The 18,573-nt window shown below is 42.5% G+C and overlaps 1 protein-coding gene across 1 annotated transcript in view; it reads left to right on the plus strand.

Annotated features, from left to right (window-relative positions):
• Positions 1 to 10,534, plus strand: part of EP300 (EP300 lysine acetyltransferase) — a 103,807-nt gene extending 93,273 nt beyond the window's left edge. The window contains exons 27-31 of the mRNA XM_084809943.1: positions 1,836 to 2,001; positions 2,400 to 2,564; positions 3,018 to 3,179; positions 5,433 to 5,714; positions 6,458 to 10,534. Coding sequence (XP_084666069.1) covers positions 1,836 to 2,001; positions 2,400 to 2,564; positions 3,018 to 3,179; positions 5,433 to 5,714; positions 6,458 to 8,689 — 3,007 coding nt within the window. The 3' untranslated portion in view covers positions 8,690 to 10,534. The remainder of the gene's footprint in view (positions 1 to 1,835; positions 2,002 to 2,399; positions 2,565 to 3,017; positions 3,180 to 5,432; positions 5,715 to 6,457) is intronic.
• The last annotated feature ends 8,039 nt before the right edge of the window (positions 10,535 to 18,573 follow it).

The raw sequence follows: 18,573 nt of genomic DNA on the forward strand, positions 1-18,573 counted from the left end.
CTAGTATACCCTTAGTGGAGAGTAAGAATTTAAGACCAGATTGCTTGTTAAAACTGTAGAATGCATTTTTAGTCCCTTCAGCGAGGGGAGAATTGTCAGTTATGTAGAGTTCCAGGATAACAGTATGTGCCCAACAAGAGTAAAAAAGGAACAATTCTTGAAATACTGATTTAGAAGAAAAAAAAGGTATTCTTATTTCATTGTCTCTATCAGCAGTGTGAAGTTCCCTTGTAGTTTCTGACCATTGGCCAGCTTTATTGTCAAATTGATTTTCCTTCTCTACCTTTTCCCTTAATTCTTCCTTGTCATTTCTTTTTATAGTTTGTATGCCTGAGAGCAGGGCCTGTGTTTCATTTTCATTTATGTACAGTATCCACCACCAATATTCTATTGAAGTTTTCATCCATGAGCCACTTTGGGAGATAAGTTTTGTCTCAAAAGCAGGGTTAAAGTAAAAAAAAAGAAAAAAGCAAGCTGTGTTGTGAGACGTATTATGGACTACAGGTTTAATCTAATATCTGACATTAACAAAGTAAAATAAGCAAGTGAAAGTGGGTTGAGTTTGAAGAAAAGGTGGAATAAGGAGGCGGATATAGTCATAAGAGAAGTTCCAAATAATACATCCATCATTGTGGAGTCAGTTTTTGAATTACACAAAATTTTAAATCTGAGCAAAAACACATTTTGAGATCTCTATCAGTGAGGTTTTGTTGCTTCTCTGCTTATTTAAATCATAGTTACTACAGAAGTCTTACCTTGGTAAAGTAGCCATTTTTTCACTGACAAACCTAAGTGTTCTTTGCCATCGAATTGAGTCATATAGAAGTTGTCTACCTAAATAAACTATCAAGATGTACAGACTGTTGGTCACCACATATTGGTTGCTGAAAGAGAAGATAAACTGCATAAGACTGAGGAGTGGGTGACTTAATGCCATTAAATCATAATCAGAATGGTCAACTAAGTATGCATAAATTGTCATGAACTAGCAAGCAAAAATTAAAGCAGAAATTAGTTGGTAGAGCAGCAGGGAATATTGAGAGAGTAGTTTCAAGGGTAGAAACATAGACACCAGATCCTGAACAACTTCTAAAATGAAAGGCAGCCTTACTACATCTTATCAACTCTACCCACCAACCTATAATCTACAGAACCTGCTTAAAAGCTTATGGTAAATCCTGGAGTTGGATCCAGGGGATCCTGGGATTAATGGTAATGGAAGAGAAAGAGGAATGCCCAAAATTAAAAGTCAAGTTGGGGAAAGGTACAGAGGAGAACTGTGGACAATTTAAAACACCAATACATATTTTAAATCCCTCTGAACCTAAAGCTCTTATTTTCCATCTCCAAAGAAAAGGAACCTAAAATTAAAGAAGGTAGGGGTAGGCTACTGAGATGCCTGAAATAATCACATATAACATTGAGATTTCTCCCAATTTGCAGATATAATTGAGTACCGGTTCTATCTAGCTATTTATATAGTGAGGTACTGGCAGAGGTTAGATGAATAAGGATGGACATAGTTTTTTCCATTGTCTGCTTTACTAGGCTTCTCAAACCCTTAGAATGGTTTGAAGATATTTCGAGTAGTTCTGTTGCTCCAGCTAAGCAGTTTTGGGTCTTGCCAGTGCCTGAAGTCATCTGGAGTCATACACACACTTCTCCTGAGGTCTGTAGATATAACACTGCTTAGTTCTTGATTCTGCCGACTGCAAGTAGAGGAAAAAATATTGCTTTTGAAAAGATGGATGAATGAAGTGGGCAGCACATTGAATCACTGTTAATGATAATGGATAATAGAATAATGGTCTTGGTTTTTCTTTAAATATTATTAGATATACAACTGGACATATCTGGGCCTGCCCCCCTAGTGAAGGAGATGATTATATTTTTCATTGCCATCCTCCTGACCAAAAGATACCCAAACCCAAACGACTGCAAGAATGGTACAAAAAGATGCTGGATAAATCTGTGTCAGAGCGCATAGTCCATGATTACAAGGTTGGTTGTGAATTAGATGCATCACTTCTGTTCTTGCACCTCTGTTTATCACGGAATAGGAACTTATTTCTAGAAAAATGTAAAAATGTTTTTTCAGAAGAGTATTTGAGAAGAGTACTTGATATCTCAGTGCTTAATTTGATGATTGAAAAGCATTTAGACCATTGAGGCGCTTCAACATTCATGATTAGAAAAAATGTTGCATCTTCCCTATATAACCCTAAATACAGTTTTTAAACAACTAGAAGCTATATAACCAAAATAGCTTGTAGAAACTGGGGGGGGGGGGGGGGAGTTCAAGAGAGAATAGCTCACCTTTTGCACATGTGTCCCAGAATTTTTCAGCTTTGAGTGTTGTCTTCAATATGGTGCATCCTGACAAACATTTTGCATTGCAGGATATTTTTAAGCAGGCAACAGAAGACCGTCTAACAAGTGCGAAAGAGTTGCCTTACTTCGAAGGGGACTTCTGGCCAAATGTTCTAGAAGAGAGCATTAAGGAGCTAGAACAAGAGGAGGAAGAGCGGAAGAGAGAAGAGAACACTAGCAATGAGAGCACTGATGTAAGGAAGTAGCTTATACCCAACAATTGCCAGCCTTCACTTTTCTAAAATCTGCAACTAGCAAATTAAATTGCATCAAAGCAAAGGGTGTATCACTAGAATTATTAACTGCTTGTAGGGTAGTTGATAAAAAGCAAGGGACTAGGGACCAACCAAAGGCATTTTGCTTTCATTCAAGAATCACTTGTTAAAATGGACTGAAGAGTGTTCCATCTGCCACGGTTCTTGTGTCTAACATGGATGGCTGAAAGATCTGCATACCATTACAAGCTTTTGTTTGGCTCTGCCTGGCATCTTTGCCTCAGCACCAGCAGCTTTGGCATCAGTGGTCTAACAAGTATTTTGTTAACCTGCTTCTCGATGATAGTTTAGTTATTCCAGGCAATGTCAAGTCCTAAACAGACTGTACCTTGCCATTCTCAAACATGACTTAAATTCTGGGTTCCCTTCCAGGTCAGCAAAGGAGATAGCAAAAATGCCAAAAAGAAGAACAATAAGAAGACCAGTAAAAATAAGAGCAGCTTGAGTCGTGGTAATAAAAAGAAGCCCGGAATGCCCAATGTCTCCAATGACCTTTCCCAGAAACTGTATGCCACTATGGAGAAGCACAAGGAGGTAAGAGCAAAAATAACACTTGAATAGCCACCTTCAGTGGTTTTGGAAGTAGGCAGTAGGTTTGTTGTTGTTGTTGTTGTTGTTGTTGTTGTTGTTGTTGTTCAGTCGTTCAGTCGTGTCCGACTCTTCGTGACCCCATGGACCATAGCACGCCAGGCCTTCCTGTCCTGCACTCTTTCCCGGAGCATGCTCAAGTTCATATTCATTGCATCCGTGATGCTATCTAGCCATCTCATCCTCTGCCGTCCCCTTCTCCTTTTGCCTTCAGTCTTTCCCAGCATCAGGGTCTTTTCCAGGGAGTTTTCTCTTCGCATTAGGTGGCCAAAATATTGGAGCTTCAGCTTCAGTATCTGTCCTTCCAATGAGCACTCAGGGTTGATTTCCTTTAGGATGGACTGATTTGACCTCCTTGCAGTCCAGGGCACTCGTAAGAGTCTTCTCCAGCACCACAGTTCGAAAGCATCAATTCTTCAACGCTCAGCCTTCCTTATAGTCCAGCTCTCACAGCCATACATTACTACTGGGAAAACCATAGCTTTGATTAGACGGACCTTTGTCGGCAAGGTGATGTCTCTGCTTCTTACTATGCTGTCTAGGTTGGCCATAGCTTTCCTCCCAAGGAGCAAGCGTCTTTTAATTTCATGGCTACAGTCACCATCTGCGGTGATCTTGGAGCCCAAGAAAGTAAAATCTGTCACTGCTTCCATTTCTTCCCCTTCTATATGCCAGGAAGTGATGGGGCCAGATGCCATGATCTTAGTTTTTTTAATGTTGAGTTTCAAACCAGCTTTTGCGCTCTCCTCTTTCACCCTCAACAAGAGGCTCTTGAGATCCTCTTCGCTTTCTGCCATTAGGGTGGTATCATCTGCATATCGGAAGTTATTGATAATACTCCCAGCAATCTTAATTCCAACCTCTGATTCATCCAACCCGGCATTTCTCATGATGTACTCTGCATATAAGTTAAATAAGCAGGGTGACAATATGCAGCCTTGTCGTACTCCTTTCCCAATTTTGAACCAATCGGTTGTTCCATGTCTGGTTCTTACTGTTGCTTCTTGACCCTCGTACAGGTTTCTCAGGAGACAGGTAAGGTGGTCTGGTACTCCCATCACTTTCAGAATTTGCCACAGTTTGTTGTGATCCACACAATCAAAGGCTTTAGCGTAGTCAATGAAGCAGAAATAGACGTTTTTCTGGAATTCTCTTGCTAGGCAGTAGGTTACACATTCTGAAATAATAGCAATACTGAAGCTGACAAGAGAGACCTGTCCTCGGACTGGGGACAGAGAAAGCAGGGAGAGCATTTCTGCCATTCTGTCGCGTAAGTTCTATTAAGCCCAAATAAACCTCTTTTAATTTGTCAACAACTTAGGCCCATTCCTCATTTAATCCTTCAGAGGGAGTGCAGTACTGAAATGAGCAACAGACCACACCACACATGCAGATGCACGCGTGCGCGCACACACACACACAGAAATATTATGGAAATAACAAGTAGCTCATATGTTTCTATTTGTGTGAACTCCAACTCCCCCGCCCCGATTCCCTTATTTAAAGAATATATAATAATCATCTTTTAGAGACTAATAACCTGCATAGCTATTTTAAGGACTGAATTTTGTAAATTGAAAAGTTGACTTTTTTTGCCAAATTCTAAGGCATTGTGCAGCATAAAATATAAAAAGTGCATAAGTTCACAGTCTAAACACACGATGACAAAGAAAGAAGTGGTAAGGAAAGACAGAGAAAAACACTAAATTATGATCACATGGAGGCATGCAATCAGGCTGAGGTTACCTGTATTGGTTTGTTCTGATAAATGAAGTAAAATATCAGTGTTAGTTAAACATACTATTACATTATAGACCAGATAATTGTATTGGAGATGCTTTCCTCTCCGAAAGTGGCATTTTCTGCCATTTTAGACACCTTGAAGTTGTTGCACTTTGTTAGGCCCTCAATCAGTTGCACTTGTTTGCCACTGTTTGTGACTGGATCACCAGGGGAAATTAATTGGTTACATTTCAGTGTTCAGTTAGTGCATGTGGAGGGTGGACTTACTTCTAATTGTGGGATCACTCAGTGCTCTCATACAGAGCAACTGAGGCCTATTTCTGATCTTTGTAGCCTGCTGACTTATTCAAGCATTTCACACTAAGATTAAAAGCCCTAGAACAATAAATATTGTGTAGTTAAGGGAGATAGCTTAGTCTTAGACTAGAACCTAAACTCAGCCACTCTCTTCTTCAGGTATTCTTTGTGATTCGTCTCATGGCTGGTCCTCAAGCCAACTCCTTGCCTCCCATCATTGAACCTGACCCACTCATTCCGTGTGACTTAATGGATGGGCGTGATGCCTTCCTCACCCTTGCCAGAGACAAACACCTTGAGTTTTCCTCACTACGAAGGGCGATGTGGTCGACTATGTGCATGCTGGTAGAGCTGCACACTCAGAGCCAGGACCGTTTTGTTTATACCTGCAATGAATGCAAGCACCACGTGGAGACAAGGTGGCACTGTACCGTCTGCGAGGTATGTTTGTCCTGTAATGGAACAATTGGTTACATTGCACTCAGAGGTGTATGGAGTTGTGGGGCAGGGGTTTCTTTAATCATGTGATCCTTAATGTGGCTGGTATAGGATTTTATATTGGGACATTTTTAAAGCAAATGTTCTTAATATCCCACCCCAGAGTCGGCTGTTTTCCTTTGGTACTGATCGTGAAAGAATGCATGGGTAGCCCTTCCATCTTAATGTAGTTCTGCTGACAGAATACCTACCTTAGAATATTACAGCCAGATAGATAATGGAAATGTACCATCTTAAGGCACTTTTTGTAGGGATCGCTGTTTGCTTGAGGACAGGGTGTGCTTAAATATGGCAGGACTGCACCTGTTGGGGAGACAACCCTTCACCTGTGTTGCTCTCCATACTAGTCCTAATGTTCTGTGCCACTTGCACTGATCTTCATTGCATGGTGTTCAGCGTGTGTTTATCCTTCACCTTTCCCAGCATAAGAAGTTAGTTCTCTGATCTATATTGATCAGATCAGATTTTCCTGCTCTTTCTGGGTGGGGATGCTCACACGCATAAGTCTTAAGAATTTTTTATTGGACAGCTTCATGATTAGCAATTTGAGATTACACTAATGAAGACTGTCTTATTCAAGCCATAGAATTCTACTGAAATGCTATTGAGTTTTTTAGAGTTGATAAACTTGTGTGCTTATGTTGGGCAACATGGCCAGTTATCTGACTAATTATGTCTGTTTTTAGGATTATGACCTGTGCATCACCTGCTATAACACTAAAAACCATGAGCACAAGATGGAGAAACTGGGTCTTGGTATTGATGATGAGAGCAACAACCAACAGACAGCCACCACTCAGAGCCCTGGTGATTCACGTCGCCTGAGCATCCAACGCTGCATCCAGTCTTTGGTCCATGCCTGCCAGTGTCGCAATGCCAACTGTTCACTGCCGTCCTGTCAGAAGATGAAGAGGGTTGTCCAACACACCAAAGGTTGCAAGCGCAAAACCAATGGAGGATGCCCAATTTGCAAGCAGCTCATTGCTCTTTGCTGCTACCATGCTAAGCACTGCCAGGAGAACAAGTGCCCAGTGCCCTTTTGCCTCAATATCAAACACAAGCTTCGTCAGCAACAGCTTCAGCACCGCCTGCAGCAGGCCCAGATGCTCCGAAGGAGGATGGCGAGCATGAACAGGACCGGCATGGTAGGCCAGCAGCAAGGGCTGCCCTCGCCAACACCAGCCACACCAACTACTCCAACAGGCCAGCAGCCCCCAACTCCTCAGACCCCACAGCCACAGCCTCCACCCCAGCCTGCCTCGCAGCCACAACCTGCACCTCCCAATAACGTGCCTCCATTTAGCATTTCAAGAATTCAACCTCCTGGTGCTGTGTCCCAAGGAAAGGCAGGTGGCCAGGTAACTCCTCCAACAACTCCTCAGACTGCTCAGCCACCTATCCAGGGCCCTCCTGCAGCAGCAGTGGAAATAGCCATGCAGATACAGCGAGTAGCAGATCACCAGCGGCAGATGGCTCATGTTCCAATTTTCCAGAGGCCAATTCCACACCAGATGCCTCAAATGAATCCAATACAGCCTATGGGTGTGACACAGCCTCAGATGGCCAGAGGTCCTGGTGGCCACATAGATCAAGGAATGGGACCAACAGGAATTCAGCAACAGCCTGCATGGGCCCAGGGCGGGTTGCCCCAACCTCAGCAGATGCAGCCAGGAATGCAGAGACCATCAATGATGTCAATGGCCCAGCCTGGGCAGCCGATGAATATGTCACCACAGCCAGGAATGGGTCAAGTCCCTGGTGCAGCTCAGTCAAAACCAAGTTCTCTGCCCCAGGCAGCCTTACAAAACCTGCTGCGGACACTCAGGTCTCCCAGCTCTCCCATGCAGCAGCAGCAGGTACTTAACATCCTGCACTCCAACCCTCAGCTGTTAGCTGCTTTCATCAAGCAGCGGGCTGCGAAGTATGCTGGGAACCAGAATCCACAGGGCATGCCAGGACAGCCTGGAATGCCTCAGGGGCAACCAGGGCTGCAGCAGCAGCAGACCATATCAGGGCAGCAAGGTGTGCACCCAAATCCAGCCATGCAAAACATGAATCCAATGCAAGCAGGTGTCCAGAGGCCCAGCATGCCCCAGCAGTCGCCACCTCAGCAGCCTCCACCCCAGCAGGCCATGGGTGGGATGAATCCTCAGGCCCAGCCAATGAACATGAATCACTCGGCAATGTCTCCCCAGTTTCGGGATCTCCTTATGAGACGGCATCAAATGATTGAACAGCAGCGGCAGCAGCAGCAAGGAGCAGGACCGGGGTTGGGTCCTGGCATGGCCAACCATAACCAATTCCAACAGCCCCAGGGAGTTGGGTACCCCCAACAGCAGCAGCAACGGATGCAGCATCACATGCAGCAGATGCAGCAAGGAAACATGGGACAGATGAGCCAACTTCCACAAGCAATGAGTGCGGACACAGGATCAAGTTTGCAGCAAGCTTTCCAGCAGCGGCTACTCCAGCAGCAGATGGGATCACCAGCTCAGCCCAACCCCATGAGCCCCCAACAGCACATGCTCCCTAGCCAGGCCCAGTCCCCACACTTACAAGGCCAGCAGATTCCATCATCGCTCACCAATCAAGTGCGTTCTCCACAGCCTGTCCCCTCACCGCGTCCCCAGTCCCAGCCACCCCATTCCAGCCCTTCCCCTAGGATGCAGCCTCAACCTTCTCCACATCACGTCTCCCCACAGACCAGCTCCCCACATCCAGGACTGGTAGCTGCCCAAGCTAACCCCATGGATCAGGGGCACTTTGCCAGCCCGGACCAGAGTGCAATGCTTTCTCAGCTTGCTAGCAATCCAGGCATGGCAGGTCTCCATGGTGCAAGTGCCACAGAACTGGGACTCAGCTCAGATAATTCAGACTTGAATTCAAACCTTTCACAGAGTACACTAGACATACACTAAGACGCATTGTAGCATTTTGGGAGCAAAAAAAAAAAACTTATTTTCTCAAGACCTTTTGTACTGAAGACAGTTTTTTTTGAATCTTTCTTAGCAGAACATTTTTCCCTGGAATACATCTGAACTCTGCAGCAGTAGTTTATGGTTTTAAAAACTCAAAACCAACAAAATGAACCTGAGGGACAATAGAATACAAAGAAAATATATTTTTGTTATGGCTGGGATCCTAACCAGTCCTTTTTCTTGTTTTTGTTTTGGGGAGGTGCTTGGGAAGGGGATAGTTATTTGGCTGCTGACCAAATGACCCTTCTCTGGCCTCCAATAGGTTTTATTTTTTTTTAAATTAATGAAAATATGTAATATTGATAGTTATAATTTACTGAGGCAGATGGTTAACTTTTTCCCTATTCTGGTTTTCCTCATGTCTACTGCAAAAAACAAAACAGAACATTACCTAAAACTGGAGGACAAAAAAGGGTGAATGTTGCTTTAAAAATACAGTGCATATATATAAATATATATTAAAGATAAATACCGATTTTTCCTCTTTGGTTGGAAAGATGTCAATTCTTTTAAAAACTGTAAAAAAAATATTAAGTAACCCAGTCTCCCTCCCGAAGTCTACTTTTGTCCTCCAAGAATTTTCTATACCAGAGTCTTGCTTAAACTTCAAGTATTAAAATTTGTACATGTAGAGAAAAGGCAACTTTTTTGCAAATACACAGGGGCAGCTGCCAAATGGATGTAGTATATATATTGTGGTTTGTTTTCTTGAAAGAATTTTTTTTGTTATTTTTACATCTAACAAAGGAAAAAATAAAGAGGGTAAGAAACTATTCCAAGGGTATAATTTTAACCTGAGAGAAAATCCCTGGGGTTTCTTCTTTATGCTTGCTTTCTCTTTCCCTCCCCTCCCTTTTCCTCCTCTTCCATTTTCTGTAAAACTTGAAAATAGAAAGCAAAAAACCCTCAAATGTTGTAAATCATGCAATTAAAGTTGATTACTTATAAATATGAACTTTCGATCACTGTATAGACTGTTAATTGATTTCTTATTACCTATTGTTAAATAAACTGTGTGAGACAGACTGATCTTTTAATGCTTCCCTTCTTCTTTTCCCCTACTATTGGTGCTTATTTTAAAATGGGGAAAGAAGATGGTACGCTTTTGCAAAAACCAATGGAGATCTACTTGATGTATAACATACCATTGTGGGTTTTTTTAAGGGTACTATGGGCTGTAATGAAGATGATCAATGTCCATTTTGCTGTGACTCTGTATTTGCTTCTACTTGTGATGTGGAAACTACAAACATTTCATAATATCCAGGTGGGATGGTGTCTGCATATTTGACTTGAGTACCTCTTCATCCTCAAATGAACTTGCAGAATGTACTTCAGTGTGTGGATATTGGAGCAGACTGAGGGATTAAGCTTTATTTTAACATCAGACACCATTCTGTGATTCAGTAGGCTGGCATGCAGTATGACTTGAAGAGTTTGGGGAGTAATGGAGACTTCAGGTACACTAGAAGTATCAGCCTGCTATGACAGTAACACAGTTCTAATTTTATTAGAAGAATGCTGTGAAGACTGATCCTCCCTACATCAAGGGGCAACAGTTTTGTAGTCTGAAGCTTCTTATGCCCACTAATGTAGATGGAGCAATCCCTAGCTACCCATCTAATAAATATAGTAAAATTACAAAAGGAATCTGCAGAGGCATCTTGGTTTCTGCTGATGTGGGTGTCCTGGGAGTCTGAGGAAGCTTCTGTGTTGTCAAGTACTAACGCATAGAAATCCTGTCATCTTGGTGCCTATATGAGCTAGTAAAGATAAGGTCTTCTAAATGATTCACAGCCTCTTGTATCCTTTTTGGGATTGGCTATGTTCCAAAGCGAGACTGTCATTCTGTGTCTAGACTCTTGGCCCAGCACTAACAAACTTCCTTTAGGCAGATAAATAGGGTCATAGAGATTGGGTGTTTACCAGGTAATGTATAAGGTGAATATAATCCAAGTATTACCATAAAAGGAAATCACAAATGTATCTGTATTGCAAACATTTGATAACAGAAAATATGATAACGTTGTCAAAGGCTTCTGTTTAAAATGATTTCTGAATCTGCAGTCTACTATGCACATAGTTTTACAGCCTTTCCCATGTGTGATAAAAAAAACTTCCAAAATCACTGATTCATAAGCCTCTATGAGGTTAAGGTGAGAAAATTGAAATCCTAGTCTTACAGTGGACTGCAGATGCAAAATTTACTTTAAATTGAAGTGGATGTTACTGTATCATCTGTGAACTATCGCCACTGTTGCATTTTTGCACTACCCATAACTGTGTCATCCTTCATTTCTGTTGGGTGGCTTTTGCATTTACTGCTTAATGTTAGTGCTATATTTCTACCTATAACATATCCTTGTTTCCACATGGGCTATATGGAAATATAAAATGAAATTGCTTTCCAGTTCTTGAGCCAAACATGCATTCAAAATTGATTGGAGGTAACATTCCTAAGCTGACAAGTTTCTTTATCTTAGTACAGCAGTAACATTAAGTTTCTTCAAACTGACTTACCCAGTCCTACCATTTAAAAAGGGTGAGTTAATCTGGACTGGGTTATACTCATTGTTCTACAATGGAGACTACAGGAGACTTGAGTATGCAATTCCGGAAATCACTGTAGGTGTACTGCAATCCTATTAAAATCCCAAGTTCTCCTCTTTATCTGGTTTACAGATGGGTCTAGGTCTCACAACATGCAGCTTGCCAAGTCTTGTTTTTAATCAGCAGTGAGAAACACTATCTCAGAATAAAAAATGTGGTATTTCATAGTTCAGACAGGATGAGGTTGCTATCCCTTTCTCTGGCAGAGGTAAGAAGGTGTTGCCTTGTGATGTGCCCGTCTGAATGTGAAGTTCACTTCCATGGAAAACACATAAGCAAAGCCAGAAGCCTACATCCTTACTTCCAGCATTGACCTTTAGGTTGCTTCAGCTCTTCTGTTGCCGTGTGGAAGCACGCAGTGCACATACCCTTCTCTTCTGCAAAGTCTTACTTAAAATGCAGCCTACTAAAACTGATCCTAAATTTTGATCCCCCTTTGCTGTAGCCAGGACTAACTATTAAAAAAGTAAAGGAGTTTTCACTTCCTACAGGTGCATTTAGCCAGCTAGTAGGCAGTTGTAAATGATATAGCAGTGCAGTTGGACCACTTATCTGTACCATTAACCCCTACGGAACAGGTAGTTGAATGTTGGCTGATTACATTTCACTCAAGGAAATATATATACACAGTGCTTTACATAGTAATGAAAACACTGCTCTGAGGAACTTACAATCTAATATATAACATGGGCTAACAACAGGAGAAGATGAGGATGAGGGGGAAGAAGGGATGGGTAACCTGCAGTGTTCTATACCTCCTAAACTGGCTTACTGTCTGATGAAGCTGGAGATTACGCGAGCCTTTATGCAGTAACCCACCCACCTTCCAGGACCCAGATCAAATGCCTTGATAGTGTTACTGAGTGGCTAGGCCACATGGGGAGAAAGAACCCCCTCCCTGGGGTTTGATCAGAAACCTCAATCGCTCCCCATCAACTAGAAGGAAAAAATACATTATTTTTAAAAAACACGTTGCAGAGGCAGAAGCACAGAGGATAAATCTAAACAAAACAAACCTAAGCTTTTAATGACCTAATCTGCACAGATTCCAAACTTATTCTCATACAATCACCCAGGGAATGCCTCATGAGCCACCACCTTGTTGGGAGGGGAGCCAGGGTGCAGAACAATGACATCCAGCTACCAACAGATACCCCCCCTTCAGAGGCTAGCCAAAAGAGAAGGGCAAAGGAGTGACACACCTGCTCCTGATTAGGCTGGAATAAGAAAGGGGCCAGCTGTTAATTAAGGGAAAGATACTTGGCCCAGTTCTAACAAGCTGACTGTCTCAAAGGAGAATTGGTAGAAGAAATGAGGCATGGGAAAATGGCTCCACACCACATTCAGCCATCAGTGCAGTTTTCCCTTCCACTTTCTGAAAAACTTTTTAAGTGTGGGATGAATGAAAATTCCTGTTTAAAAAGTTATGCCTTGCTCCCTGGGTAGGATTCAGTCTTGACATTAGAGGGGGGGGGGGAGATCTTGCCTAAAGACCCATTCACAAACAGGTAGCATTTCGCTCCTCTGACTCTTGGAGGCACAGAATAGAAAGCTAGTACTATGAGGATTTAGAAGTATCTCAGCTGCTGGAGAGAAGAGTTAAACAGTTTGCTATTGGGGTGTTGGTGAAGGTAAATTGAAAAGTTGATAAGTACTGCAGGAAAACAGTTGAGATGGGATGGCAGCGAGCAGGTTTTTAGGAAATGGCAAGGAAGATAATTTGACGAACCATCCATTGAGAATCATGCCTCATTTACTGCTGCACATTTTTGTATCCTTAATGTGGTGAAAATGGAATATACCTAATGACATCTGATCTGTATTCTGTTTGTGGTCAAGGACAGTGGAGGTGGCCATTTTGTGGTTTAGGCACTGGGGGGTGGGGTGTAAAGATGTGTCTCCAACTGTACATGCCTGTTTCCAGCTAGCAAAAGATACTAATGAGTACCTGAGATGAAGCTATTCCTAAAGAGCAGAGTACTGTGAGAAGAGAATATAGGGAACTGATGCATACTCTTGCTGTTATAAAAACAAACATAAGTTGCCACCAAATTGCTAGAAAATCTTTAGCTCCTGATCGACTACATTATAGTGTCTCCACCTGAACCTTAAAGTCAGGCAAGAATCTTGTTTGGTATCTCTGCATAATGAATGCATGTAGATTGTAGGATTGTTGAGGGAAAAACAGAGGATTATGTAAGCTTCCTTGGGGAAGGAAAAAAAGGTGGGATATAAATGTAATAAAAATGTAGGTTAATTCTGCTGCATGTCCTCCCTAAGTAAATTGGTTATTCACAAATATTGGATAGAAAAGGTCTTTTAAAATGTTTGCCATGATGACAACCTACAGGGAAATCTTCAACTAAACACAGCACTGCATAATAGCTCTGGCTGTCCCTCAAGGGGGCAGTCCTTGAGAGCTGGGGGAAGGAGGCACTTGTTCTTCCACTTTGCAGACCAAGATGTGCAAGAACTTCCATATATGAGAAATAAGAGCTTCGGTATTGAGGGTAAAATGTTTTGCACTTGTTTTCTACACAAACATGATTCGGGATTGGTCAGTGAAACAGTAACTTAGGCTGCATAATCTCAGCTCTTAGGGTGGCCGTTAAACAGATGAAATGAACAGACTAGATGGCTGGAGAGAAGGTAGCTTTTCTCTGATTTAATGCCACTGTTCCATGTATGGGGGGTGAGTAAAGAGTTTCAGTCACACAGCCAGTGCTCTCCCCTGGCCCTGAGTAGCAGCACCTATAGAAGCATAATGGGAGACCATGCTTCCTTCCTGGTCTCTTTGTTCTATGTGTTTAGGTCAGCCTTCCCCAACCTGGTGCCCTCCAGATGTTTTGGGCTATTAACTCCCAGCATTCCTGACTACTGGTTATGCTGGCTAGGGTAATTAGAGTTGTGATTGCAAACATCTGGAGGGCACTAGGTTGGGGGGGTTAGGTGGATTAAGGGCTACTTCCACCTCTGGCACTGCCAGTGCAAAAGCAAAGTGGAAGAGAAGAGATGGGGGCCGGGGCTTGGTGGTGAAGAAAGCAAAGAATGGAGAATGGTGCAGCCCTTCTAGATTAGGAGGCAAGAAGAGGAAGTCACTGCAGAGTGCAGCAGCCATGCTGAACCCAAGTTTTCTCATATGGTGCATCTGTGAGAAAGGAGATGATGCAAGAGAATGCTAAAGTGGCAAGAGTTTTGGGGGAGAAAAACAATATGATTCTGCTATCTTAGCTATCATTGTGTACCCACTTCGACCACATGTCTTTTTTCCAAGTGTTATTTTTAATTGTTGGGAATACAAAGTGCAGGGCACACACTCTTCTCAAATTGTATTAAACTGTTTTGGAAGCAACTCAGGATTTACATTTCCAGAAAGCACATGCCAGAAGCAAGGTTGCCAATTTATGAACTGGCCTTTAGCAGAATATAATGCATAGCTTCACAGCTTGAAAAGCTTCAGTTAACATTTTGTAGTTCTTTAGGATTGTCAGCATGGTCTGTTTTTAACAAGAACAACATGCCAGTTGACAATCCTCAATAAAGAACTACACCATTATGACTGACCTAGTGACACTGCTTAGATATACATTTCTCAATCTATAACAGAATGGAGATGTTCAGAGACAAAAGGCACATAACTGAGTACTGTGTACAAGAGTATGATTAACCTATTAAAGCTTACTTTCTGCAAAATATCACTGAAGCCAAAAGATGAAATCCTCTACACGCTTACTTTGAAGCAAGCCCCATTCATCACAGTAAGTAAACACGCGTAGGACCAGATTTCAAGGGTGTTCATTTCCTATAAAGTAATCCCATTGTAGCCAATGGGACTGCTTTGTGAAGGAGAGGATTGTGGTTTGTAGGTTAACACTACTTCACTGGATTGTCATGAAACAAATTGGAGATTATCACCAGGAAACAGCATTCTTTAATAAATTAATACAAATAGAAATTACATGTTCAGAACTATCAGTTAATTTAGATCCATGTGTTTTGCTTAATTCAGGCTGCAATCCTATACGCCAGAGTTGGGAAACCTATGCCCCTCCTGATGTTGGGTTCCAACTCCCATCAGCCTCACCCAGCATGGGCAATGGTAGGGATAATGGGGATTGTAGTCCAACATACTCTGGAGGGTCACAAGTTCCCTATCCCTGCTATACACACTTAATTGGGCATAAACCCCATTGAATTCAGCAGGGCTTGCTTCTGGGTAGGTCAGTGTAGGATTGCACTGTTAAGTGTCAGTGTGGCAGCTAGTGACTTTTTGAGTTTGGAGCACCTAAAATGTTTAATGTTCCCTCCTCTTCCCATATCAGAACTTGAACCATATTTATAAAGGAAAGAGTTTCTTTAAACGTGCAGAACGTCATGGTATTCCCACTGAAAACAAAACTGTCCTATACCAACACATGGATAAAGGGAACAGCCTCCACATGAGCATGACTTCCAGATTAAGATGAGTACCTCTCATCTAGAAATTAAGCCAGAATAAATGATTAAATTAATTACAACTATTTTCAACATTGTGGCTCAATTTTGGCTATCTTGTATAGATTACATCTTGCCATCAGGTAATCACAACCATCCTTCACATGTCTGGGATTAGGAAGACAATCTTCCAGTTAGGCAGATGACATCCAAACAGGCTTAAAACCCCACACTTTATAGTTATAGACATTCACTAACAAACTCTCCCTCAGACAGACCTACAAGAAAGCCAGGCAATGCTAAGCAAGTTGCAAAGTCAGTTCCTTGCTTGTCAGAAAGTGTGTGTGTGTGTGTGTTTTGTATCATCCCCCTACTTCACTCTCAAGAGTATCACACCATTTTTGTACAAATGAAGCAACCTGGCAAGATACCATCCCACCTCCGAGCTGTGAAACTCAGTGACCCGGTTCACGCAACACAGAGGGTTATTGTGGGTTAATCACCCCATGGTAAAACATGGTGCACACCAGCTGGGCCACAGTTTTGAATATTCAAACCCCAATCAGCGGTTGCACCATGTCATGCAAACCCATCTACTGGCGATTATTGTTTAATGGGCTAAAAACCCTTGCATAACCCTTAATTAGTAGGTAATAGTAACCCATGATTGCTCTGGTGGTGAGCTGCATATTCAAAATGGTTGCCACACGCACCCAGCATATGCCACAGCTCATCTTGAGTTAAATAACCCACGATGGTCCAGCTGTGTCATGTGAACTGGCTCAGTGCAAGCTGATTTTTCTAACCTCAAGAGACCTATTTAAATAGTAAAGAGTAATGTATTGTAACAAAGAATCACTGTTTGGAAAAGTATCTCAATACCTTTCATCCAGGTGGGCCTGGGGGTCTGACTGCTTATATATGCAACACTAGAGAGCAGGGACCCAAAATTACCAGCCCTATTATGCACTTCAAACTCAGGCATTGGAGTGGGGAGTCCGAATGTGCCATATGATGACTCAGGCTGCCATGCTTGAGAATGGGGCCAGACAGGAGTTATTCTCACACGATTAGCTCTCCTTAGCAAATGCAGTTTTCTCTCAGCCCAAGAGGCAACACCATTATCTTTGCAGGCAGGGTTGTCTAGAGGAGCAGTGTTAAACTGGGATTCTAGATGTAAAGCTTAGCCTGAGAGAAAACAGCCCCATTATGCGGGAGAGCTGTCTGGCTACACTCCAAAAATGAGGGGGACAGTCTGACTCACACTGCAGGCTCCCCCCCTCCATGTCTGAATGCCAACTTTAAGTTTAAGCTGAAGTTCAGCCCAGAGAGCCAAAACAAATATGGTGATACTATTGTCCTTCAGGGGTTCTCAAACATTTTGGATGCGAGTCTCCTTTTAAATGTAGGGTGCTTCCAGACAGAGGGTTCCTAGTGCTGACACTCCAAAAGTGTTGTGTACCTATGCTGTCTTTTTTGTTTTCCTAGCAATTTTTTTCTGGTAAGAAAAAAAGACAAGAAAGTAATGGGAAAAAATGGAGGGCTACAGACTAAAGACATCATCTAGACCTCCCATAAAATTCTGTGGAGGCAGTGCGATTTCACACTGACAGTCTCATTTGGAAATACACTAACTGTACCTTCTAAGCCACACAACCCACCAGCAACCATTTCTTTGGCAGGTGAGCCCAATGTATGTAACCTGTTATTGTGTTCATAAGGTTCTGTGGAGCAAATTGCTAATGGGTGGGGGTGGGGAGCTCCTGTGACCAGAAATTTACGTATCATAACATAGCCTAGCAGCTCTGGTGCTACAACACTAAATCTTTGCTGCTAGGGAGACTGTATCTCTAGCTTTACCACCAGCAGAATCTCCTCTCTCCTTGGAACTTTGCTTTCCTCCTCCTTTAGGTCATAGGTGGGCAGACTTCAGACTTGCAGGATCTACTTTGGGTTTTTTTGCTACAACCCTGAGATCCATTCACCTGGTGCAAAAGACATACATTTAGAATTAAATAAGTAAAAGTCCAGGGCTTTTTTGAGTACCGAAACTGAGCAGAGCTCACAGCCTTTTCCACACAAAAATCCATTCCTTGTTACCCCAATCTCTCTTCATTTCAGCAGTATAATTTAGGGCAGGCAAGTAGGCAGGGGAGTGATTTTGTCGCTGTTATTAAACAATTTGGAATTAGAAATCTTTGCCAATCTACTGAAAATCACCCAGAGATCTGCCAGTAGATCTAGATCTACTTTCTGCTGATGTCCTACTTGTGTCTTAAGCCCATGGTGGGCGGGGGGTACTTATTTAAGGTATGACCCTTTTTGTACTACCTCCATAAAGGCTCCTTGTCCCTCAACTGTCACCACCAGCAGTAGTGATTGTAGTAGTCTGTGCTCAGGAAGATGAGTGGGGGAAGAGGGACCATTCCACCAGTCCTGCTGAAGGACTTAATTCCCCCCGTCATCCCTCCCTATTCCTTTTTTCTTGTGTGTCCTGTCTTTAAGATTGTAAGCCTGTGGGCATAATAAAATAAGTATCTTTTATTATTTGTAAGCTGCTCCATAAGGCCTTTTGGCTGAGGAGCACGATAAAAACATTCCAAGTGTGCAATCCTACACGTTTAGACAGAAAAGTCCTACAGTTCCCAGCATTCCCAACCAGCCATGCTGCCTAGGAATGCTGGGAATTGTAGGAATTCTTTCTCTCTAAACATGCATAGGATTGTGCCTTAAATAAGTATACTTCTGCAACATTGGGGGTCCCTCAAACCTGTTGATAT

Source organism: Heloderma suspectum, chromosome 7 (assembly GCF_057233095.1).
Source record: "Heloderma suspectum isolate Gila_16-S chromosome 7, 16-S_ref, whole genome shotgun sequence".
Lineage (NCBI taxonomy): Eukaryota > Metazoa > Chordata > Lepidosauria > Squamata > Helodermatidae > Heloderma > Heloderma suspectum.